We start from the raw sequence: 27,129 nt of genomic DNA on the forward strand, positions 1-27,129 counted from the left end.
TTGTCGGATATCCAAGACTCTATAAAGCACTTCCTCTCAGATCACTCCTCCGACACAACTGCCCCTATCTTTAAATGGGAGGCCCTCAAGTGTGTTCTGAGGGGGGTCTTCATTAAGCATGGCTCACGCCTAAAAAAGGCCAAAGCCCAAGCCCTGAGAACCGCCCTTCAAACCGTTACTAAACTGGAGTTAGCCCATAAAAATGCGCTCTCGACGGAAACGCTGAGAGATTTACTTAAAGCTAGATTGGAAGTAAAAAATTACTAGACGAATTTTACAAGCGCTACCTTCAGATAGGGCGCAGCCGTTTCTAAGAATTTGGTAACAAACCCGGAAGGATGCTGGCCAAAGCTTTACACTCACAATGCGCCCAGAGTTTTATTCCCTGTATCAAAGGGCCCAACGATGCCATGGTCCACACAACGGCAGAGATATTGGAAACTTTCCGATCATACTACTCAAAATTATATAACCTACCCAGCCCGGCAGGCTAAACACACCGCCGCATCACATCCCCTTTTAGTTCTCTGAGACCAAATTTGATAACCGAACTGGAGGCCCCCTTTGAACACTCAGAACTACTGGAGGTTATAAAGAATTTACCTGGCAACAAAAGTCCAGGTCCAGACAGATTCACAGGGAAATTCTACAAAACATTAGCGGACCTTCTGACCCCGTTGATGCTGGTAGCATTCAATTCTATCTCTGATTCCTCCCCGTTCCCCCCCCAATCCACGGTCGCGAATGTCGCCGTGCTCCCTGAACTGGGAAAAGATCCACATGTTTGTAAGAGTTACCGCCCAATTTCCCTACTAAACATTGATCTAAAAATCTTTGCAAAGCTGATGGCAAACAGGCTGAATCCACTGCTTCCCTCTTTGATCCACCCTGACCAGGTGGGCTTTGTCCCGGGCAGAGAGGCGCGGGACAATACCCTGAAAACTATAGACATTATACATCATGCAAAGATCCATAAAATTCCAATGATGATTTTATCCCTTGATGCCGAGAAGGCCTTCGATAGAATCTCATGGTCCTCTCTATCTCAAACTCTCACACATGTTGGTATCGGCCCCACGTTCATTGCCAAAATTTTCTCACTATACAAATCCCCAGTAGCTACTCTAAAAATTAACTGTTCACTATCAGACCCCTTCACCATCCACAATGGTACGCGACAAGGCTGCCCACTCTCCCCGTTGCTATACATATTAATTATGGAACATCTCCTAGCCGCCATCCGTAATAATCCAGAAATTCGGGGAATTAAAGTAGCCGGAAAGGAATACAAATGTTCTGCGTTTGCGGACGATTTACTAATCTATATAACCAACCCATCGGCCTCTCTGCCTAACCTGTTAGATCTCCTGGAGAAATTCGGTGGATGGTCCAACTTCAAGATCAATATGGACAAATCCGAGGCCCTTAATGTATCCCTCTCTAGTGAGACGGTAAACAACCTGAAGGCACATTATCCATTCAAGTGGCCCCCAGACAATGTCATTACTTATTTATACATTCGTCTACCCTCGGACAATTTAGGTGCTTCGTATAGGCCTCTAAACACCCGAGAATACGATGGGAAACTCAAATCCGTCCAAAAGAGGCGGGCGGGACAGGCCTGCCGGATTGTCGTCGTTATTATCTAGCTGCTGCACACGCCCGTATATTGGACTTAATCCAGAACTATCCGTCGAAATTATGGGTACGCATGGCGACTGATATGTGCCCAACTCCAGTGGGAACCCTGCCGTGGCTATGCTCATCCCCTCCCCTAAATAGCCCAGACATATCCTACACAACAGCCAACACACTGAAAACCCTAAGTGTCCCCTCTATGAAAAAAGAGTTGTTGGATGGAAACTGCCCTATGTTCCCTATTTCAGGAAACCCTAAGTTTGGCCAGGGATATACCGCTTCGACATTTCTGGGTTGCCCTAAATCCCGCCCCTATCACTATGCCACGTGGCTCCTAACGGGGTATTATTACCAATCAACACGATCCTAGGAGACATTCCTCCCAATCCACGTCACGAATTTGAATATACTCAGCTCCAGCACTTTTTTGCGTCAATTTCTGAGAAAGAAACACTAATTCGCCCCCTGTCAACATTTGAATCTCTCTGCCTTACAAATTCTATTATTCCACACACGACCTCGGTCATCTACAAATTGCTCTCTGAAAAAGACCTCCTCTCCCTTCCCCCGTATTGCAAAGCTTGGGAATCAGAACTACAGAAAACCTATACGAAAACCCAATGGGACAAGTGTTTTTCCCTCTCACACAAATCAGTTATAGCATCTAAATCACAAGAGACAAGTTATAAGATAATATCAAGGTGGTATAGGGTTCCAATCACATTAAATATATGGTTTCCAGGGGTTCCGGATACATGCTGGCGTTGTGGAGCGGAGGTGGGAACGATGTCGCACATATGGTGGTCGTGCCCGACCCTGAGCGCCTTTTGGAAATAAGTTCTCAGGAAAATTCTGGAAGTGACTGGAATCTCAGTCCCGCCATCCCCAGAAGCAATCCTGTTATACATGTTCCCCATGTCCAAAGCTAAGTAGAAAAAAAAATCATTGCTCAGACACCTATTGCAGGCTGCGAAAATAGTGATCCCCAGACACTGGAGATCGCTGGACCCCCCCGTCCATGGAGGAGTGGTTTGCGGAGGTGGCTACAATTTACCGTATGGAGTCTCTGCGTGCTCCCAAGAAGAAAGAGATATAGTGGCCAAGACTTGGTTCCATTGGGAGGCGTTCTTATCGCTTCTCTATACCGGCAAATCCTGACATAAAGTGCAATGCCCCGTGTTTCTTCTTCTTCTTCTCCTCATCTCCTTTTATTTTATAGTTTACTCCTCCTCTTTCCCTACTTCATATGTCCTTCTTCTCTTTTTTTTCTTTAAGATTAAGAAATCCCCATGTTGGGGGACCAAAGATAATAGCTCACCTGTATACATGCTTGAATATATAAAATAGGTTTTTGTTACTCCATGATTGGGGTAGCTGCTATCACTGATAATTCTTGTGATACGGCATGTCAGAGTGTTAACACTGTACTGAATCAAACTCCTACCAAATTGATATGCTACATTTCATTGTGTAAGTGATTTATTAATCCTCCTTAATGTTTTCCATTCTGTACTTTATTAATCTGAAAATCAATAAAAATCTATTGTTCAAGAAAAGTAATGTCCCATATAGAGATTAACTAAAAAGGTAAAAGTAGCAAAAATCTGAAAATAAGGAACAAAAAAAATCCCAATAAAAACATTTGTGGAGAAAAAAAAAAGTAAAAGTACAGATATTTGGTATCTCTGCATTCGTAACAACCCAATCTATAAAACTGTCACACTAGTTAACCCTTTCAGTGAACACTAAAAAAACGGTCTTTTCATCGTACAGCTGACAAAAGAAAATAAGGGTACCTTTTGGAAAGTACCAACACGAAAAAAAAACCTCTAAAAGTCATATGCTTTATAAATAATCAAACCACACAAAAGTGCAAGTTAAAAACAAAACAAGTCGTTTGGTGCATAGATTGGTCAGGGGAGGGTCCCTGGACAAATTCCCTGTTCTCCCCCTTCCTGACCGCGGGGGTTGGCACCCTACACAAATCACGCTGTGGCGCCCCCGCTCGACGTAGACTGGCCCTTTACAGACCTATACTGCAGACTATTCAGTGCTGCTGGTCTAAGTGAGGATCTTACGAAATACACAGTGGTCCTCTCGCATACATGTCATGATACAAAAAGGGTTACCATCAGATATTGTACAGGATACCACCCCTCACTAAATGAGTGATTTCACTCCTTATTAGTGAGTCCAGAGTCTTGCACTGTATTCACCAACTGATGAGCTTGTATAGGGTACAGTCCTTATTGCTATGCAGCAGACTTATAGATGCAGTAGATAAATCCGCACAATGGCTAATCCTTCGCCACAGGGGGCGGTTTGCTGCCCGACACGTTTCCCCTCCTGGACCTTAAATTGAACGGAGGTTCCTCAGGGGCTGTCCACAGTAGAGTCACATAAATGACAGACTGAAACAACAATATGTCTTTGTTAGGAAACTGGTCACTATTCCACATTAAATCATCCATCGTATGTCACCACCTTGATAGCCCAACACTCACACTATGTCTACCGTATATCATCAAAGGGTCACTTAGTCCTCAAATAAGGCATTCTTGTTCACTATAACAGACATGTACATATAAGCTCAATCCTTTCCCCTTCTTCCAAACAGGTTAACTCCCATCTACCATAGTACTCACTCAGATCTCCAGCTGTATGGATATACATGCAAGGGCGCCTGCCGATAGTGCAGTCGATGATGACGCATATCCCATATGGCATCTCACATGGTTTATAAACCCCCGGTCAGGGGCATCATATTGCCTCATTTCCGTTGTCACCAATTAATCTCATAGGGGAGGGATCATTGTGCCTCCCTTCAGCCTGTCGGCTAAAGTATTCCACGTGGGGTGCATAACATTACTTCATATCCGGTCTTAGCTGGTCAGACTGCATTTTACTCTGGGGGAGCGTCACGATCAGTCACTTCCGTTCCCAGAGTCCACCCGGACTCTGTCATGTGGTGAGCGTAGCTAATCGTCACTTCCAGTCCCAGCATGCACCCAGTGCATGTTGTGGGAGGAGCACTACGTCATCTCACCTCCGATGTTTTCATACAGGCATCATGTGTCCCGTGGGAGACAGTACTTCCGGTCACATCAGGACGCTTCCACATACCAAGGAAAAAGCATCATATTCCCTCATTTCCGGTGGTCTCATGAGATTGACATACAGATTGGGGGAGGTCCCACCGCATACCACGTGGGAGGCAGCACACAATTCCAGCCCCTCCAGTAGCTAATACATCCAGGTGGCGGCACCTCCAGCCCTCGAGGCTTAACCAGTGGTGCGCTCCATGCCTCGCTCTCAGTTCCATCATGCAGGCATGTACATCCCACCGAAAGTCATGTGCGTGATCACGTGACTTTCGGTGGTTGCCATGGTAGCACAGGGTCATGTGAAGATGCCTGTAGCTAACATGAGTCACTTTCTCTCAGTGCCAGCATATTAACAGCATTGAGAGTAAGGCTGGAGTCACAATTGCGATTAACTCGCACGAGCGCAATGCGAGAAAATCTCGCATTACACTTGGACCAATGTTAATCAATGAGGCAGCTCCGATCTGATTTTTTTCTCAACTCAAATCGGACTGAGAAAAAAAATCGCAGCATGCTGCGATTTGAAGAGTTTTTTGCGCGAGTCTCTCCAATGCAAGTCTATGGGTGCATGAAAAAAAAACAGATGTCACACGGACAGCACACACACCATCCTAGTGACATGCGTTTTTCTAAATACATTTATCGCATGTTGCAGAGAACACTGGAAATGAGTGAGGTCTGTCAATGTCGGTCAATCTCCATCTCTGTCAGTCGGTCTCTCCCTCTCTGTCTCTATTCTCTCTGTCGGTCTCTCCCACCCCCTCTCTCATACTCACCGATCACCAGCGCGGCTGTCACAAAGCTCCGGCAGCTTTTCCTCTTTTGAAAAAGCCGGCCGCTCATTATTCCATCACGTATTCACTGCTTTCCCCGCCCACCGGCGCCTATGATTGGTTGCATTCAGACACGCCCCCACGATGAGTGACAGCTGTCTCACTGCAACCAATCACAGCTGCCGGTGGGCGGGTCTATATTGTGCAGTAAAATAAATAATTAAAAAATGGCGTGCGGTCCCTCCAATTTTGATACCAGCCAGGGTAAAGCCATACGGCTTGAGGCTGGTATTGTCAGGATGGGAAGCCCCATGTTATGGGGAGCCCCCCACCCTAAAAATATCAGTCAGCAGCCGTCAGGAATTGCCACATCCATTAGATGCGACAGTCTCGGGACTGTACCCGGCTCATCCCGAATTGCCCTGGTGCGGTGGCATTCGAGGTAATAAGGAGTTAATGGCAGCAGCCCATAGCTGCCAATAAGTCCTAGGTTAATCATGGCAGGCGTCTCCCCGAGATACCTTCCATGATTAACCTGAAAGTTAAAGAAAATAAACACACACCCAAAAATCCTTTATTTGAAATAAATGACAAAAAAAAAAACAACCTCTTTCACCACTTTAATAAAGTCCCCAAATACCCCTCCAGGTCCGACGTAATCCACAGAGGTCCCATAACGCTCTCAGCTCTGCTACATCGGAAGCTGACAGAGAGCGGACACAGACCACGACCGCTCTCTGTGAGCTCCCCGCAGCAATTGAAGTGAGTCGCGCTATCAGCGATGACGTCAATCAGGTTACCTGCGGCCACAGATCTCAGGTGGAGGACTTAAGCTGTGGCCGCGGGTAACCTCAGTGGCGGCACCGCTGATCGCGCAGATCACTTTTGTCACTCAGGGGAAAATCAGGCCGCGACACACAGACAGAGCCGCAGGATGCCAATGAAGTCGGGTGAAGTTCATCAGAGTTCATTCTGATCGCGCGGCTCTGTCTGTGCTGTCAGCGGCCAAGTAGCAGAGCTGAATGGCAGATGACATAGCTGCTAAGAGTAAAAACGGATCACATACGGATCACACACGGATTGCACACGGACTACAATCTAGAGAAAAATCACAATCTCATTGCACACGGATCAACACTCGGACAAAGCTCATGCTACTTTCTAGCATGAGAATCGGTCCGATTTTCCAATCGCAAGTGTGACTCCAGCCTAAAGCAGCATATCTGCAGTTCTCAGCTCTGTAGCTGAGATCTACAGATATGGCAGAGCAATCAGACAGCAGATTCATATAGTCACCTAGAGGGACTAGTAAAATAAAAAAAAAGAAAAAAAAAGTTTTAAAAAAAAACCTAAACATTCAAATCACCCCCCTTTTCACCCTATTGAAAATCAAAGGGTTAAAAAACAATAAAAAATATACACATATTTGGTATCACCGTGGTCAAACTCCCAATCTATCAAAATGTAAAATCAATTAATCTGATTGGAATTTTTTTGACGCTACGCCGTTTACCAAACGCCAAAATTACGTTTTTTTTTAGTCGTCGCAAGTTTTGCGCAAAATGCAATAACAGGCAATCAAAACGTAGCATCTGCGCAAAAATGGTACCATTAGAAACGTCAGCTCGAGACGCAAAAAATAAGCAGACACTGAGCCATAGATCCCAAAAAATGAGAACTCTACGGGTTTCAGAAAATGGCGCAAAACGTACGCCACTTTTTATTGGACAAGTTTGTGAATTTTTTTAACCCCTTAGATACAAGTAAAACTATACATGTTTGGTGTCTACAAACTCGCACCGACCTCAGGCATCACAACAACACATCAGTTTTACCATATAGTGAACATGGTGAATAAAATATTCCAAAAACTATTGTGCAATCACACTTTTTTTTGCAGTTTTTCCACACTTGGAATTTTTTTGCTGTTTTCCAGTACACTATATGGTAAAACTTATGGTTTCATTCAAGAGTACATCTCGTCCCGCAAAAAACAAGCCCTGATATGGCAAGATTGACGGAAAAATAAAAAAGTTACAGCCCTCGGAAGAAGGGGAACAAAAAAAAAAAAAAACGGAAAATGCTCTGGGGCTGAAGGGGTTAATATCCTACATAACACACTATGAAGAAAAAGACATGGATCGCACATCCCAAAAAATACATTGATCTAAAGCCGCTAGGCAAAAAATTAAATAGAACATGAGGTTCTTTGTTACCATTCTGATCAGATTGTATTAAGCCCACTGCCACATCACGGCGAACCTCTTGAGTGGGTCCCTATTCTAAACCTTATAGTCCGGCACTGTGCACTAACCACTGCTGCAGCGACAAAGTGCCAGCAGGGCAGGTGACCTGGTGCCTCACAGCACCCATGCTGCAAGGCGAAGCCCCCAAGGCTCCAGGCCGCAACGCCCCACTGACTCAACACCACCACAACAGCGGCCATCACACAGTACCAGCACACAGTGAGAGGAGCTGCGTACTCACTTCCCACTGGCTCCCATATGTGAACTGGGAGCAAAAAAAGGTCAGCTCCTCTCACTGTGTGCTGGTACTGTGTGGTGGCCGCTGTTGTGTTGACGAACACCTTCGAACCCCATTGAAAACAATGGCAGGCAAACACAAACGCATACAAACACATCGAAAACACAAAAAAAAGCACTGTGTGTATGTGTGTGAGTGATTTGCTATCAGCCTGCACCGCCCCACTGTACGCGCGGTTAGGGAAAAAAAATGGAGATCGCCATTATTTCAGGAACCCCAGCCCCCCCCCCCCCCGCACACTATACACTGAATTTGGATATTATTATTAACATTGCACACATTGCGTAGTGTCCATGCGTATAATTCTGCAGCGATTTGGCAGCACATGTGAATGTATTGTGACTGCAGAATTCATGTAGAATGTATGCGCGCTGGATGCTTGCTCTGCCATTCAGCTTGGCTCCATGCCCGCTGACAGCAGAAGGTACTTTCACACTTGCGTTGAACGGCATCTGTCAAAATGCGTTATGTGACGAATGCGTTGTAAATGGTGTGATTATAAAGACAACGGATTCCTGTGAAATAACGCATTGCGTTAAGCCAAGAGAGAGAGAGAGCTCCCATCATCACCGCACAACCGGCACTACTGCACTCATCATCCCCGCACACACCCCGGCACTACCGCACCCATTATCACCGCATACACGCAAGCACTACTGCCCCCATCATCATCATCCCCGCACACACCCCGGCAGTACCGCCCCCATCATCATCCCCGCACACACCCCGGCACTACCACCCCCATCATCATCACCGCACACACGCAAGCACTACCGCCCCCATCATCATCGCCGCACACTAGCAGGCACTACCTGAGTGAAGTCTCCGGTGATAGCGCGTCTCACTTCAGTTGCTGCGTGTAGCTGACACAGAGCAGTCGTGTTCTACGGCGCTCCCTGTCAGCTTCATGTAGCAGAACTGAAAGCGTCGTGTGGATTACTTCGGACCTGGATGGGTGTTTGGGGATTAATAAAGTGGTAAATGAGGGGGGTTTTTGTCTTTTATTCCAAATAAAGGATTTTTCATTGTGTGTGTTTATTTACTTTCACTTACAGGTTAATCATGGAAGGTATCTCGGGGAGACGCCTGCCATGATTAACCTAGGACTTAGTGGCAGCTATAAGCTGCCATTTAACTCCTTATTACCCCGATTGCCACCGCACCAGGGCAATTTGGGATGAGTCGGGTGGAGTCCCGGGACTGTCGCATCTAATGGATGCGGCAATTCCAGGCGGCTGCTAGCTGATATTGTTAGGGTGGTGGGCTCCCCGTAACGTGGCACTCCCCATCCTGACAATACCAGCCTCCAGCCGTGGGGCTTTATCTTGGCTGGTATCAAAATTGGGGGGACCGCAGTTTGTTTTTTTTTTTTTTCAATTATTTATTTATTTTACTGCACGATATAGACCCGCCCACCAGCGGCCGTGATTGGTTGCAGTGAGACAGCTGTCACTCAGCGTGAGGGGGTGTCTGACTGCAACCAATCATGGGCGTCGGTAGGCGGGGAAAGCAGGGAATACGAGATTGAATAATGTGCGGAAGCCATTTTCAAAAGAGGAAAAGCCGCCGAAGCTTTGTGACAGCCGTGCAGCTGATTGGTGAGTAGGAAAGAGAGAGGGATTGTGATGGGGACGCAGGACGCATGCAAATATGCAATATGCACACATAGCCGTAATGTGAAAAGCCACGCCTTTGGTGATTGAACCACTATCGAACGCTAACTCGAACTGTCGAACGTGAAGCAAATTGTTCGAGTTCGTCGAACGACTCGAACATCACCGAAAACAACTTGAATTTGAAATTGGCGATTCGTTTGATTCGAACATCGCTCATCTCTAGCTGGGAGGTGAAAGGGTTTAGGGCATAATGATTAAAAGTTTGAAAACTGTGACATTTTCGAAATTTTTGGTAAATTTCCAATATTTTCACAAATAAACACAATAAATTGTCCTAAATTTACCACCATCATTAAGTACAATATGTAATAAAAAAAAAAAAAGTTTGAATCACTGTGATCCGTTGAAGTGTTCCAGAGTTATTACATCATAAAGTGACTGTGATGGTGTAATATTGGGGGTTATGTACCATTTTGTGTGGGTTCATGTTTTGGGCATGGTGGTCTGTCTATTTGATATATTGTTTGTCCTGTTAAGTCAGGTTATATCCCCTTGAAGTGCTTCTGTCCCTAGGTCTGGGGGAGGGAGCCTGGGATCCACCTCAACGCTCTGTTTACCTGGGGGATTAGTCATTCTGGGGGAGACTCAAAAGAGAGAAGAATCAAAATTGAACCTCGGAGGGAGATGCTGAGGCTGCCGCCAGCACCCCAGAGAGACTGTGAGAAACCCCGATTTCCCTGGAGAAGGACTGCTGGAGGAGTGTGACTGAACTCCGGGACATTTAGGCAATTTCTGGACTATTTTTACCCTCCATGTGGTGGATTATTTGATGGTCATTTTGTATTGCATGGAATAAATATGCTTTGGATTGTTCATCCACCTCTCGCCCTGTTGATTGTGTGATATCGGAGAAGGACCCCCTCACAACTGGTGGCAGCAGTGGGATCAACAAAGCGCAGCCTAACGGAGAGCCACCCACAGAGTGAGTACAGAAATTGGACCGCATTCAGTCTACATGAGAGAGCCAGAAATCTGGGCCTGAACTACCATGGACTGAGTAAAGAGGCGTTAATTGATCTACTGGTGAGTGCAATCCAGAACACCTCTTCCCAGATGTCTGATGGACAAGCATTGGAGACGTGGATCCCTGCCCCAAAAAGCCAGTGGTTGGTGTGGTTCGAAGAAGAGATGGTGTTTCTGGGCTTAGGTGTATCTCAGGAGTATAAGGAGGAGGCTGCTCGCCGAGCACAGAGGAGACCAGAAGCAATGGAGTCCAGCAGAGGGAGTAATATGAGTTGGAGTTTAAATCCAGCGATCCAGGAGCCTGTACGGATTACCCGAGCAGACTTCAAGCCATTTGATGAGGCTTCCGGAGATGTGGAAGGGTTCTTCAAGGACTTTGAGCAGCAGTGTGCCGTGATGGAGGTGCCCCACTCTGGCTGGATGCGTTTGTTAATGGGACTCCTGAATGGAAGCCTGGCAGACAGTTATCACACCATTGACTCACAGCAGAACCGGGATTACAACATTCAAAAACGGACTAACCTGGATTACCATGCCATCACCCTAGACTCACATAAGGCACACTTCCGAGACCTCCAATTCCCCAAAGGGGATCATTTATGATGTATGCCCATAAGATGTCCCAGGCATGTCGGAGATGGGTGGAGGAGGAAGACTCTTTCACTGTGGAAGATGTTACACAGGAATTTCTTATAGAACAATTTCTTTCCAAGTGTCCCTCACCAATACGGGGAATGGGTCAGAGAGCGCATGCCACACACCTTGGATAGAGCTGCAGCCCTGGCTGATGAGGCCCTTACTATCCGACCGCAATGGAGGAGGCTTATGGACAACAAGCCACAGTCTGATCCTCCTGTGCCTCGGCTCTCTCCAGTTATATCTGCCCCTCCACCCAGCTGCAGGCCAATGACATTCACGTCTCACAATTCTGGGCCCCAACAGTTCCGACCACTCCCTGGGGGAATCACAGAGAGGAGATGTTATGGGTGTGGGCAACCTTGGCACCTGCAATCCAATTGTCCCGCAAGGACTTGGAGGGACCCCCACGCACCTCCACCTCCTCCAGTGCATTTTGGGCATTCCATCCTGCATGAGGAAGAGGTACCACCTCCTCCACTGGAGTGTATAGCTGACCCCTGCACCATAGATGTCCCTGTTGGAGTGTATGGCCTCCGGCCTTTGTCACCAGGTTCTCCTACTGCCTTCCCTAGAATGTACATTGACAGGAGTACGATGCAGAAGAGATGTTTTCGATGTGTACAGCCTGGGCATTTGGAAAACACTTGCCCTCCTGGTCGATTGAGGAATGACCTTGCTCCAAATTGACATATATTCATTCTCTACAGCCAAACTCAATGGGGGAAGTGTTCTCACCCCATCAAGTTGACTTGCCTAATGACTCAGACACTCATGATCGGCCACTAGGTGTTTATGGTGTGCAAGCCACAGCCCCGAGTTCCTCTTACCATCAAAGTAAGCACTTACAGGAGGTCATGCTGGATGGGCAGAGAGTCATTGGATTTTGTGACTCTGGGGCATTTCTCACAATAGCTGATCCCCGGGTGGTTCGGACAGAGGCAATACATCATGGACCAGGGATTGTGATTGAATTGGCTGGAGAACAAAGGAGGAATATCCCAAAGGCGACTGTAGATCTGGACTTTTGCTTTGGGGTTAAGCAATGCGTGGTTGGGGTGATGAGCGGTCTGCCTGCAGATATTCTACAAGGAAATGATGTCTGAGATCTACAATGCCGATTTGTTTGTGCAGGAAACAGTTTGAGTGAAGGATGACACAAAGGGAAGCTTGTCCTTCCAACCCTACCGCTGTCCAAGGCACTATCCACAGCTGAGCGACATGGACTTAAGTGAGGTGGCCCCACCATGGCAACTGCCCCCCAAACACTTTCACCCCCATCTCTTCCTACCCTGGTTGCTAAAATACTGAGGATCAGCGGCTGGTCTCTCCACGGGATTTAGATCAGCCAGTGAGACAGAACTATAGCAGAACATGCAGTCTATGAGACTGATGAAAGTAAGGAGTCCTATAAGTGTTCAAGAAGGCCTAATTGTGCTTGCTCGACTGCCACTCCATTGAAACTGGTAACATGAGACTATTGCTTTTATAATGTGAAGAGTAGAGTTGATCGAATCCACCAAAATCCGGGACTGGCGGATCTCTGCCGGATTGAAAAAAAAAAAAAAAAATCCAGATCTGCTCCGGGTTCCGGTGCCCATATAATTCAATTGGGACCAGAATCCGGAGATTAAAAACGTTTGTAGAAGTGATACGGGGGTTGGAGCGCGCGCCGTGTACTCACCTGAGGCTTGTGTCATGGCAGCAAACTCCTTCCGGGTCACGCTTTTCCCTTCCGGAGCCGACAATGTAATATTCATTGTTTTGCCCGCCCACCGACACATGTAATTGGTTTCAGCTAGATGCGCCCTCATCCTGAGTGGCAGAGTGTCAGCTGACTGCAAGCCAATCACAGGTGGCAAGACGGCCGGTGGGTGGTTTAAGCAGTGCAAGTGTTAGTGGGTCAGTATAGTGAACGTGCATGTCTTTCAGAAACACATGCACATTCCTGTCAGAAGTATGCCGCTGTGCCGGTGATGCGTTGTCAGACTCGTATAAGTGTGACATGACATCAGCCGCCACAGACTGCCGCTCTCTGAGCATGCATGTACACAGAAACACATGCACGCTCCTGTCAAGAGTGTGCGTCTATGCTGGTGATGCAGCTTTTTTTTTTTTTATTATTATGATTATTATTTATTTAATTTTTATCTTCAGCCATGATGCTGCCGGCTGGGGGCTGGTATTCTCAGCCCGCAGCCACCCAGAATTGCCACATCTCTTAGATGTGACAATCCCGGTGCTTTACCGCCTCTTCTCAATTGACCTGGATTGGTGGCAGTCGGGGTAATAAGGGGTTAATAGCAGCGCACAGCTGCTACTAAGCCTAGGTTAGTAATGGCACAGGCGTCTATGAAATACCTGCATCACACTAACATGTAAGTGAATGTAAATAAACAGACTCAGAGAAAAATCCTTTATTTGGAATAAAGTACAAAACGCACACCCTCCTTCACCTGTTTTATAAACCCCCAACACCCCCCCAGGTCCGGTGTAATCCACACTAGGTCCCACGCCGCTTAGCTCTCCTAGATAACACAGCCAGCGGCCATAGAGCACGACCGCAGGATGTGCAGACTATGACAGCCGCGATGACTGCACAGCAGGCAGATACTGTCACAGGCTGGGGGAGCCTGTGCCTGCAACCTATCACAGACAAGAGGATGGCCGAAGGGCGATGAAAACACAAACAGCTGTGTGTATACAATGCACAGTACAGGAAGTGAATGCGCGACCCGGAAGCAGTGTGTCACCATGACACCAAGTCTCGGTAAGTATGAAACGCTGTTTGATCTCTTTTTTTTCTTTATTTTTTAATTATTTTCCCCAGTGTCAGATCCGGATCGTGCACCCGGAAATCTTTGAAACCTCACGGATCCGGACTTTTACATTTCGGATCCGATCAGCCCTAATGAGGAGTCCAAGCGATCAAACATTTGTTAGTGAGTTTTGTTTGTGGGAAAACCTTTTTAAGAAGCACTACATTTCAAATGATTACAGTTAGGTCCAGAAATATTTGGACAGTAACACAAGTTTTATTATTTTAGCTGTTTACAAAAACATGTTCAGAAATACAATTATATATATAATATGGGCTGAAAGTGCACACTCCCAGCTGCAATATGAGAGTTTTCACATCCAAATCTGAGAAAGGGTTTAGGAATCATAGCTCTGTAATGCGTAGCCTCCTCTTTTTCAAGGGACCAAAAGTAATTGGACAAGGGACTCTAAGGGCTGCAATTAACTCTGAAGGCGTCTCCCTCGTTAACCTGTAATCAATGAAGTAGTTAAAAGGTCTGGGGTTGATTACAGGTGTGTGGTTTTGCATTTGGAAGCTGTTGCTGTGACCAGACAACATGCGGTCTAAGGAACTCTCAATTGAGGTGAAGCAGAACATCCTGAGGCTGAAAAAAAAGAAAAAATCCATCAGAGAGATAGCAGACATGCTTGGAGTAGCAAAATCAACAGTCGGGTACATTCTGAGAAAAATGGAATTGACTGGTGAGCTTGGGAACTCAAAAAGGCCTGGGCGTCCACGGATGACAACAGTGGTGGATGATCGCCGCATACTTTCTTTGGTGAAGAAGAACCCGTTCACAACATCAACTGAAGTCCAGAACACTCTCAGTGAAGTAGGTGTATCTGTCTCTAAGTCAACAGTATAGAGAAGACTCCATGAAAGTAAATACAAAGGGTTCACATCTAGATGCAAATCATTCATCAATTCCAAAAATAGACAGGCCAGAGTTAAATTTGCTGAAAAACACCTTATGAAGCCAGCTCAGTTCTGGAAAAGTATTCTATGGACAGATGAGACCAAGATCAACCTGTACCAGAATGATGGGAAGAAAAAAGTTTGGAGAAGAAAGGGAACGGCACATGATCCAAGGCACACCACATCCTCTGTAAAACATGGTGGAGGCAACGTGATGGCATGGGCATGCATGGCTTTCAATGGCACTGGGTCACTTGTGTTTATTGATGACATAACAGCAGACAAGAGTAGCCGGATGAATTCTGAAGTGTACCGGGATATACTTTCAGCCCAGATTCAGCCAAATGCCGCAAAGTTGATCGGACGGCGCTTCATAGTACAGATGGACAATGACCCCAAGCATACAGCCAAAGCTACCCAGGAGTTCATGAGTGCAAAAAAGTGGAACATTCTGCAATGGCCAAGTCAATCACCAGATCTTAACCCAATTGAGCATGCATTTCACTTGCTCAAATCCAGACTTAAGACGGAAAGACCCACAAACAAGCAAGACCTGAAGGCTGCGGCTGTAAAGGCCTGGTAAAGCATTAAGAAGGAGGAAACCCAGCGTTTGGTGATGTCCATGGGTTCCAGACTTAATTGCCTCCAAAGGATTCGCAACAAAATATTGAAAATAAAAATATTTTGTTTGGGTTTGGTTTATTTGTCCAATTACTTTTGACCTCCTAAAATGTGGAGTGTTTGTAAAGAAATGTGTACAATTCCTACAATTTCTATCAGATATTTTTGTTCAAACCTTCAAATTAAACGTTACAATCTGCACTTGAATTCTGTTGTAGAGGTTTCATTTCAAATCCAATGTGGTGGCATGCAGAGCCCAACTCGCGAAAATTGTGTCACTGTCCAAATATTTCTGGACCTAACTGTATGTAGTAAATTTTCAAAAGATTCCAACTTGTTTCATTTGTGAAAACTATTACTATTGAATTTCATCAAATATTTATTTTTTTAATGTTGATTTCAGCAAATGCTCTAAGAGAAGATTTCAAGTTCTATCATACCTTCAGCTCAGATGTTGCAAGCTTCCTAAAAGTTAATACTGGACAACTTGTTGTTATGCAGCCGGACAGATTTCAGTCAAAATATGAACCAAGAAAACACCTTTTTAACATCAAGGTAAATTCTATATTCCAGTATATTAGCAGCAAATGTTTTGTGCAGATTCACAATGTGTACATTTTTGCAGAGGCAAACCAGGGCTGTTCAAAACGAATTAATTTTGTGTGCAAAATCCCCCCCCAAAAGACCAGATTCTAGTTTAGTTTTAAAAATGTTAATACACACACTTAACCTTGTTGATATCCATAAATATGTAAATTACTTTCATTTCATTCACCTCCCAAGTGCTGGAATTTGGCCAGGGGAGTGGGCATGCCCAGAGGCTGTACTAGGAAATACAGCGACTGACCTAAGACTGGACATTTGTGTATTTACAGCGCATACACATTTCTTCATGCTTTGCACTGTGTGGTAAACTGAAATAAAAAGAAAACCCTACATAAACTATAAGCATTAATTTATCTGAGCACAGAGAAATTTTCCATAAAACCCTATTATTATTATTATTATCATTATTAATTTTATATGGCGCCAACATATTCCGCAGTGCTTTACAATTCAGAGGGTTGCTTTACAATTCAGAGGGGACATGTACAAATTATGAGACATTACAGAATAATAAAATTCAACAGATACCAAGAAGAGTGAGAGCCCTGCTCACAAGCTTAGTCTGAGGAAATAGGGGAGGCACAAAAGGTAATTTGGGTGAAAAAAAAACCCAAAACCTTGTCATATATGATCCAGCCATCAAAGTGATAAGAGATTCAAATCCAACTGCATGAATTGGTCACCAGACAGAATTTATACAAGTAGAGATACAGTGTGTAAAAAAAAGTACATGGAGAGGAATGCAATCAGAAGATACAGGGGACAAGAATTGGAAGTCAATTTTATGAAGGGCAGAATGGGATTAGATTAGATGAGGGAGGTTGAGGTGATATGCCAGTCTAAAGAAATGCATTTTTAGGGCCCGCCTAAAGGTGTGGATGTTGAGAATTAATCGAATTGTTCTTGGTAATGTGTTCTAGAGCATTGGCGCAACTCGTAAGAAATCTTGAAGACAGGAGTGGGATGTTCATATTATTGAGGATGTCAGTCTTAGGTCATTAGCAGAACGGGAGGGCACAGGTGGGTGATTGACAGAGATGATATAGGAGATATAGGATGGTGCGGAACTAGAAAGCTTTGTGGGTGAGAATGTTAAGTTTATATTGTACTCTGTAACAGATTGGCAACTTGTGCAGTGACTGGTGCAGAGCAGAGGCATCAGTAAAGAGGTTGGAGAGTAAAATGTTCCTGGTCACAGCATTCAGGATGGATTGGAGAGAGGAGAGTTTAGTAATAGGGAGACCAATTAGTAGAGAATTACAGAATCCAGGTGAGAATGAATAAGAGCGACAGTAAGAATTTTTGCAGAGTCAACTGTAAGAAAAGGTCAAATTCTAGGGATGTTTTTGAGGTGGAGGTGATATGAGAGAGTGAGTGAATGAATGTGGGAAGTGAAGGAGAGATCAGAGTCAAATATGACTCCAAGATAGTGGGCGTGCTGCTGAAGAGTAATGATAGAACCACAAACAGAAATGATAATATTGGGTTTGGGAAGGTTGGGAGAGGGAGGAAACATGAGAAGTTCAGTTTTTAACAGATTAAATTTTAGATAGAGGGAGGACATGATGTTGGAGACCGCGGAAAGACACTCACTAGTATTTTGTAATAATACAGGGGTTATGTCAAGAGACTGTGTACAGTTGGGTGTCATCAGCATAGAGATGGTACTGCAAACCAAATCTGATGATGGATTGTCCAATAGAAGCAGTGTATAGAGAGAAGAGAAGGGTGCCAAGGATTGAACCCTGAGGAACCTCGACTGTAAGGGGAAGAGGAGCCGGCAAAAGATAGTGAAGGAGCGGTCAGAGAGGTAAGAGGAAAACCAAGAGAGAACCGTGTCCTTGAGCCCGATAAAGCGAGGCATAGTGAGGAGGAGCTGGTGATCCACAGTATCAAAGACAGTAGAGAAATCCAGGAGAATCAGCAGGGAGTAGTGACCATTAGATTTAGCGGTTAGTAGATCATTAGAAACTTTAGTAAGAGCAGTTTCAGTAGAGTGTAAGGAGTGAAAATCGGATTGTAGAGGGTCGAGGAGAGAATTATCTGACAGCGGATTAGATGGTAGTGGATCAAGCGTTCCAAATGTTTGGAGATGAAGGGGAGATTAGAGACTGGTCTGTAGTTAGTAGCTCCGTTTTGGTCCACGGATGGTTTTTTAAGTAATAGGTGTATGCTGGGATGTTTGTAGGAGGAGAAAAGACACCAGAGGAGGGAGAGAGATTGGATATTTTAGTTTGGTGACAGATTCCCTTTAAATCTGTCACCCCAGCTGTCACCACTCACCTATTTTTTGCCCTATTAGCTGCGGCCACCAACAGTGGGCTTTTGTATACAGCATTCTAACATGCTGTATAAAAGAGCCCAGACCGCTATGTAGAACATCTAAAAATACTTTATAATACTCACCTAAACCGGTCGCTGCTGTGGATGTAGGTCAAATGGGCGTCTTCATTCTCCGTGCCAGCGCCTCCTCTTTCAGCCATCTTTGTTGTCCTCCTCCTGAAGTCACGGTGTATAGCACGTTCGATGTCATACACACTCGCCGGCATTCAGGTCCTGTGCAGGGCAGATCAAAGTATTGTAGTGCGCATGCGCGGGACCAGCGAGTATGTATGACGTAGACGAGTCATGCACACAGGCTTCAGAAGGAGGACGCAGATGGCCGAAAGAGAAGGCGCCGGCACCAGAGGATGAAGACGCCCATTTGAGCCACATCCACCGCAGCGACGGGTTTAGGTGAGTATTATAAAGGTTTTGTTATGTTCTACACAGCGGTCTGGGCTGTTGTATACAGCATGTTAGAATGCTGTATATAAGGGCCCACTGGTGGTGGCCGCAGCTTATAGGGCAAAAAAATGGTGACCGGTTCCCTTTAAGGAGATGTGAGGGAATATGATTGCTGGTGCAAGTAGTAGGGCAAGAAGATGTGAGGATCTAGGCAACTACTACTTCTGTGACCGGATAAAAGAGTGAAAGTGATCTAGAAGACGTGTAGGAGGGAAGAAAATGTGTGTTATGACGCTGTGACAACATTTTTTTGACGAATATGGTCGCTTTTTTTCTTTAAAATTATTGGTCAGGTCATTGGTGCTGAGGTTGGGGGTTGGGGCCGGCACTCTTGGTCCGATGAGGGAGTGGAAAGTATCAAAGAGTTGTTTAGGATTGTTGGTTAGTGAGGTTACGGTGTTGAAATAAGCTTGTTTGGAGAGGTGAAAGGCAGCATTATATGTTCTGATCATAAACATATCATGGATGAAATCTTCGGCTAGATTGGATATTCTCAACAGATGTTCAGTGCACCTGGAACACCGCTGGAGAAAACTTGTTTGCAACGAGTGCCAGGGCTGCTGTCGTCTGCCGAGTTGCTCTGTGTGTAGGTTTTGCAGCTTCATCCAGGGCATCTTGCAGTGTTTTATTATAATGTTTTTGAGCATAGTCAGGACATGAGAGGGAGGAGATTTAAGACGTTGCAGTCATCATTGGCCCCAGACGTTTCTGGGTGTCAATAGCATGTATATTGTTATAAGGGTGGAAGTGGGGGTGTCCTGAGTAGGTTGACAGTTTTTGACTGAGAATGAAAGAAGGTTGTGGTGGGAGAGGGGAGTTAGTGAAATCATGCACTGAGCAGAGCCAGGAGAAGACCAGGTCCAACGTATTGCCGACTTCATGTGTAGGAGAGTTAGTTCTGAAAGGCCAGGAGATGAGGTTAGAGATAAAAGATGAGTGGCAGCTGGGGAGAGGAGATCATCAATAGGGATGTTAAAGTCCCCTATGATAAGAGTGGGGAGGTCACAGGCTAGGAAGTGTGGAAGCCAGGTGGCAAAATTATCCAAGAACTGATGGGGCGGGGGGGAGCCTGGAGGGCGATACAACTGCCATCTCAGGGAGAAAGGTCTGTAAACACCTGACAGTGTGGACGTCAAAGGGAAGAGAAGATAAGTGAGGGGACAGGAGGAATGACCTGAAAAGCGCAATTTGGTGAAAGCCGCAGACCAACGCCTCCACGTGCTCTGCTCTCATGTCTAGTGGTATGAGAAAATTGAAGGCCACCATACAAGAGAGCAGCAGCAGCACTGGTGTCTGACTGCTGAATCCAGGTCTCTGTAAGAGCCAGAAGGTAAAGGGAATTGGAAAGGAAAAAATCATGGATGAAGGAGAGTTTGTTACATGCTGATCGTGTGTTCCAAAGGGCACAGTTAAAGGAGACAGAAGGCACGAAAGGGATATTGATGAGATTTATTTGTTTTCTGAATGTACCAGGCAAGAGGTGCCTGGATTAGGTGCAATATCTCATGCAAAAAGGAGAAGAAGAATAGAGAGAGTGAGCATGTGATTAAGAGATTTATGAGTGTCTCTTATATTGCATGGATCGGGTGAATAGTTCTGGATGGTTTAAAATTTGGTAAAGAGCTTGTGAGCAGTACATAGGAGTGGGGAGGAGAGAGGGACTGATATAGATGGAGTGCACATCCATTGCTTAGCATAGCAACCATTTGATGTGTTTATTATGGATACAATGGGGAAAATAGGTATTTGATACAGTGCTGAGTTTTCCCACCTACATAGAATGGAGAGGTCTGTAATTTTTATCTTGGGTACACTTCAACTGTGACAGAATAAAATAAAATCCAGAAAATCACATTGTATGGTTTTTAAATAATGAATTTGCATTTTACTGCATGAAATAAGTATTTGGTACAATAGAAAAACAGAACTTAATATTTGGTACAGAAACCTTTGTATGCAGTTACAGAGGTCAGATGATTCTTGTACTTCTTGACAAAGTTTGCATACACTGCAGCAGGCATTTTGGCCCACTCTCCCATACAGATCTTCTCCAGATTTTTCAGGTTTCAGAGCTGTTGCTGGGCAACATTGAGTTTCAGTTCCCTTCACAGATTTTCTATTGGGTTCAGGTCTGGAGACTGGCTAGGCCACTCCAAGACCTTGAGATGCCACTCCTTAGTTGCCCTGGCTGTTTGCTTCAGGTCATGGTCATGCTGAAAGATACAACCACAGCCCAACTTCAATGCTCTCACTGAGGGAAGGAGGTTGGTGGTAAAAATCTTGCAATACCCCATCCATCCTCCCTTCAATCTGGTGTAGTCGTCCTATCCCCTTTTCAGAAAAGCACCGCAAAGTATGACGTTTCTACCCCTATACTTCACAGTTGGGATGGTTTTCTTGAGGTTCTACTCATCCTCCTTCCTTCAAACACAACGAGTGGTGTTAATACCAATAAGTTCCACTTTGGTCTCATCTGACCATATGACCTATTCCGGTGTCTCCTCTGGATCATCCAGATGGTCATTGGCGAACTTCGCTCCTGGACATGTGCTGGCGTGAGCAGGAAGGCCTTAGGTGCCCTGCAGGATTTTAATCCATGACGGCGTAGTGTGTTACTAATGGTAATCATTGAGACACTGGTTTCAGCTCTCTTCAGGTCAATGACCAGGTCCTCCCATGTAGTTCTCAGCAGATTCCTGACCTTTCTCAGAATCATCCTTACCCCATGAGGCGAGATCCTGCAAGGAGGGAGCCCTAGACCAAGCAAGATAGAAACAAGTATTGTCTTTTCCACAAGTAGCAACATCATTGTATTGAAGACTGAACCATAATCCATCATAGGGAATGGGGCCTGAATGAGGGATCTTAGTCTTTACTTTGGCAACTATACCCTCAATGCCCAGATCGTATTCCATCCACAGACTGTCCCTTAGGCCGTGAGATATTTAGCTGGAACCAGGGATTAGTGACCCATCCAGCTATAGTCAATGTGGCAGATACATCATGAGGTACATCTTTTCCCCAAAATCTAAATTGAGTCCCGGTTTCATTGTGTATGCAGTCTGGTATCAGTACCTCTAGAGGTAAGGCTAAATATGGCATAGTCTTTGAATATATAGGACTGTGTGTGCAGATCCATCAGTCCTTTGGCTTTTCTCCTTCCATGTCCTCAGTAAGAGAAATATGGTGCCAGTTTTACTAATTCTGCATTTTTAATAGGCTTACTAGCTGACGTAAGAAAAGCTCTTCTTTTCCAGATAGGGCCAAAATCATGGCAGATCCAAAATCCATAATTTGAGTCTGAATACATTTTCCTACCTGATCCTGTTCTACACTTCTCAATGAGCGCTGTTAGCTCCGCCTCCTGTGCGGACATGTGCGACGGGAGTGGTTCAGCTCAGATTACCTCATGTGAGGATACTGCTGTATATCTAGTGTAGAATCTCCTATCTAGGTGGTATTTGGAGCCATCCACAAAAAACTTAAAATCTGCATTAGAAATAGATTTATTGTAGACAAAACCTGCTGTCTCCTGACTCATCAGCTCTATACAGTCATGTTCGTGTGTCATGTCAAAATATTCCTCCTCACTTGCTTCCATTGTCACTAATTCCCCCTTTTCTGAATCTACCGACAAAAGGGTGGCCGGATTCAGAACATTACATCTTTTGAGGGTGACATACTCAGGAATCAGTAGGGTACATTCAAGTCACAAGTATAGCATGGATGTCATGTGGGGAGTAAATTGTTAAAGGAAATGTCAATGTGATCTCACAAGCTTTCTCTAGCAGTCCTGCAGCAGCCGCTACAGCACGGATACAGGTGGGAGACCCTCTGATAACCTGATCCAGCCGCGCTGAGTAGTAAGCTATTGGTCTTTGTCACGATATTGTTGTGTGATGACGACTGTTGCATGACCTCCTTGTTCTGTGCAGAACAAGAAAAATGGTTAGTCGTAATTTGGAATACCTAGGGCCGGGGCTGATACAATGAGCAGTTTGAGAGAATGGAAGAAATCAATAGCTTCCTGAGTGAGATCAAAGGGCTCTGATGACAGACAGTCATAAAAAGGTTGCATCATTTGGGAGGCAGATCTAACAATAAGCTTTGTGAGAACTTCCTGGCTGTCCTGTAATTTCAGCTTTATCCGTCTTGTCAAGAAAGTTTCAGACACCAATCCTTCTACACCCACACACTCCACAGTCTCATCAGTAATCATGTCCGACTTTAACAAGTCTTTGTATACCACAGTCCTGGCTGCCCCAGTGTGCATTAAAAATTCTGCCTCCTTCCCTCCTGGCATTGTTAGGCTATGTGCCCACGTTGCATTCTGTCCCTGCAGAAATTTCTGCAGCGATTTGAACAGCACACGTGCGCTTCAAATCGCTGCACAAACAGTCCATAATGAAAAGCCGATTTTATGCGCTCTGGATGCAGCCTCTCCCATAGACAGAGCGGGACCTGCATCCAAAGCGCATGAAAGAAGTGACATGTTAATTTTTAGAATACAGCGCTTCGGTGGTAGCCGAAGCGCTGCGTTCTAATACGCCACGTGGGCATGGATTAGAATCTTCATAGATTGTGCTGGGGACGCAGGACGCATGCAGTTACGCTGTGGTGCAGAACGCAGCGTAACTGCATGAAAATACACTACGTGGGCACATAGCCTTATGGTCGTAATCAAGGTGAGACCAGGTCCTGAGGGAACAAAAACTGGGTACACATTTGTCACTGGGTTGCCAGTTTCCTAGGCCACATGCAAGGGAGGAGAGAAGGGAAGAGGGAAATCAATCTGCTCCCTCTCCTTTTTTGGGTTTTTGCACTGTCTGGTGTAATGTCCATTATGTCTCCAATTCCAGCATTGTAAGATCGCTAGGTCACCTGGTGTTCACCTTCTCTGCTTCCAGTGTTTTCCTTGTGCTCTAGCATACATAATTAGTCGCATGCTTGTCAGTTCAACCCCCTTAGCTACTTGAAAAAGGTCTTTTGGGTCCATGTTTCTCCACTCTGGTCTACCTGTCTGTACTGCCTCTCGTAAAAATCTTATTCATACCATCAATGAATGCATTCACCAGTATTTTGACATCAAGGTCGTTCCTGGTACTGCACCCCATGTCTGCCCACTTCACCTGTAACCTCCCAAAGTACGTCTCTATAACCTCACCTTTTTGCTGTGTCACGTCCATCATAAGTACAGACCGCTCTGATTATTTCTTTGTAGTCCATTCTTTCAGCGCTTCACAGTACATCTCCCATACATCTCAGACTGATCATCCATAAGCAGAGGCGTAGCTAAGTGTTCATCTCGGGGAAGGAGAGGGGGGACCTTCTGAATGGGCCTCTAACCAGGTAACCATGTTTACCCCACTGTTGGTCTGCGCCCCCCTTTTCACAGCCTGCACCCCTCTGTCACATGCTAAACTCCTCTGTCACACCCTGCACTAACACTCTGTCACACCTTGTGTTAAGGACATGATTATGAATTGTTATGAGTATTAAGAATTATATGAAAATATCCAAAAACCAGGATTTAAGATAGTGCTTGAACTGTGTACCACACCTATATCTGCATTCAGACATAGGTGTGGTATACAGTTCAAGCACTATGTCTGAATGCAGATTATAGGTGTGGTACACAGTTCAAGCACTATGTTAAATCCTGTTTTTTGGATATCTTCATATAATTCTTAATACTCCTAACAATTCATAATCATGTACATAACACCTGTACTCCTCTGTCACACCCTGCACCCCTGTCATTTTTCACCCATTTGTCACACTCTGCCCCTCTGTGTCCTTCACACTCTGCCCCTCTGTGTCCTTCACACTCTGCCCCTCTGTGTCCTTCACACTCTGCCCCTCTGTGTCCTACACACTCTGCCCCTCTGTGTCCTTCACACTCTGCCCCTCTGTGTCCTTCACACTCTGCCCCTCTGTGTCCTTCACACTCTGCCCCTCTCTGTCCTTCACACTCTGCCCCCCTCTGTCCTTCACACTCTGGCCCCTCTGTGTCCTTCACACTCTGGCCCCTCTGTGTCCTTCACACTCTGGCCCCTCTCTTGTCAGACCCTGGCCCCTCTCTTGTCACACTCTGTCCCCTCTCTTGTCACACTCTGGCCCCTCTCTTGTCACACTCTGGCCCCTCTCTTGTCACACTCTGGCCCCTCTCTTGTCACACTCTGGCCCCTCTCTTGTCACACTCTGGCCCCTCTCTTGTCACACTCTGGCCCCTCTCTTGTCACACTCTGGCCCCTCTCTTGTCACACTCTGGCCCCTCTCTTGTCACACTCTGGCCCCTCCACTCTGCCCCTCTCTTGTCACACTCTGCCCCTCTCTTGTCACACTCTGCCCCTCTCTTGTCCCACTCTGGCCCCTCTCGTGTCAAACTCTGCCCCTCTCTTGTCAAACTCTGCCCCTCTCTTGTCAAACTCTGCCCCTCTCTTGTCACACTCTGCCCCTCTCTTGTCACACTCTGCCCCTCTCTTGTCACACTCTGCCCCTCTCTTGTCACACTCTGCCCCTCTCTTGTCACACTCTGCCCATCTTTTGTCACACTCTCTGACCCTCACACTCTCTGACCCTCACACTCTCTGACCCTCACACTCTCTCTGACCCTCACACTCTCTCTGACCCTCACACTCTCTCTGACCCTCACACTCTCTCTGACCCTCACACTCTCTCTGACCCTTACACTCTCTCTGACCCTTACACTCTCTCTGACCCTTACACTCTCTCTGACCCTTACACTCTCTCTGACCCTTACACTCTCTCTGACCCTTACACTCTCTCTGACCCTTACACTCTCTCTGACCCTTACACTCTCTCTGACCCTTACACTCTCTCTGACCCTTACACTCTCTCTGACCCTTACACTCTCTCTGACCCTTACACTCTCTCTGACCCTCACACTCTGACCCTCACACTCTGACCCTCACACTCTGACCCTCACACTCTCTCTGACCCTCACACTCTCTCTGACCCTCACACTCTCTCTGACCCTCACACTCTCTCTGACCCTCACACTCTCTCTGACCCTCACACTCTCTCTAACCCTCACACTCTCTCTGACCCTCACACTCTCTCTGACCCTCACACTCTCTCTGACCCTCACACTCTCTCTGACCCTCACACTCTCTCTGACCCTCACACTCTCTCTGACCCTGTCTCTGTCACACTCTCACATGTCACACTCTCACATGTCACACTCTCACATGTCACACTCTCACATGTCACACTCTCACATGTCACACTCTCACATGTCACACTCTCACATGTCACACTCACACTTTGACCCTCTCTTGTCACACTTTGACCCTCACACTCTGACCCCTCTCTTGTCACACTCTGACCCCTCTCTTGTCACACTCTGACCCCTCTCTTGTCACACTCTGACCCTCACACTCTGGCCCCTCTCATCACACTCTGCCCCTCTCTTGTCACACTCTGCCCCTCTCTTGTCACACTCTGCCCCTCTCTTGTCACACTCTGCCCCTCTCTTGTCACACTCTGCCCCTCTCTTGTCACACTCTGCCCCTCTCTTGTCACACTCTGCCCCTCTCTTGTCACACTGCCCCTCTCTTGTCACACTGCCCCTCACACTCTGGCCCCTCTCTTGTCACACTCTGACCCTCACACTCTGACCCTCACACTCTGACCCTCACACTCTGACCCTCGCACTCTGTATCCTCGCACTCTGTATCCTCGCACTCTGTATCCTCGCACTCTGTATCCTCGCACTCTGTATCCTCGCACTCTGTATCCTCGCACTCTGTACCCTCTGACCTAACCAGTGATTCATTTCGGTTGAGCAGAATTGATATTTTAGGAGTTCAGCCTAAAGGCACCTATATAAACCTGATGGTCAGGGACTTTACTATTGGAAATCAATATACGTTCCCCAAAATGTTGCTAACATATTATTACAGCAAGCTTATTGTAGAGGTAGATTCTGCCAGTCTGTTCATAAAAAAAATAGCATGGATGGTTTTGATAAGCATCTGCACTTCTACTGCAACTGCCCAGGTCAGAGAACATTCTCATCTAGCCAGACCCTCATGTAGACGTGA

The 27,129-nt window shown here is 45.9% G+C and overlaps 1 protein-coding gene across 2 annotated transcripts in view; it reads left to right on the plus strand.

Moving 5' to 3' along the window:
* PDIA4 (protein disulfide isomerase family A member 4) overlaps window positions 1-27,129 on the plus strand; it is a 342,287-nt gene that overhangs the window by 279,032 nt on the left and 36,126 nt on the right. For both annotated transcript variants that reach the window (XM_075314972.1, XM_075314971.1), the window contains exon 7: window positions 16,074-16,225. In XM_075314972.1, the coding sequence (XP_075171087.1) occupies window positions 16,074-16,225 (152 nt within the window). The remainder of the gene's footprint in view (window positions 1-16,073; window positions 16,226-27,129) is intronic.

The sequence above is a fragment of the Anomaloglossus baeobatrachus genome, chromosome 6, assembly GCF_048569485.1.
Source record: "Anomaloglossus baeobatrachus isolate aAnoBae1 chromosome 6, aAnoBae1.hap1, whole genome shotgun sequence".
Lineage (NCBI taxonomy): Eukaryota > Metazoa > Chordata > Amphibia > Anura > Aromobatidae > Anomaloglossus > Anomaloglossus baeobatrachus.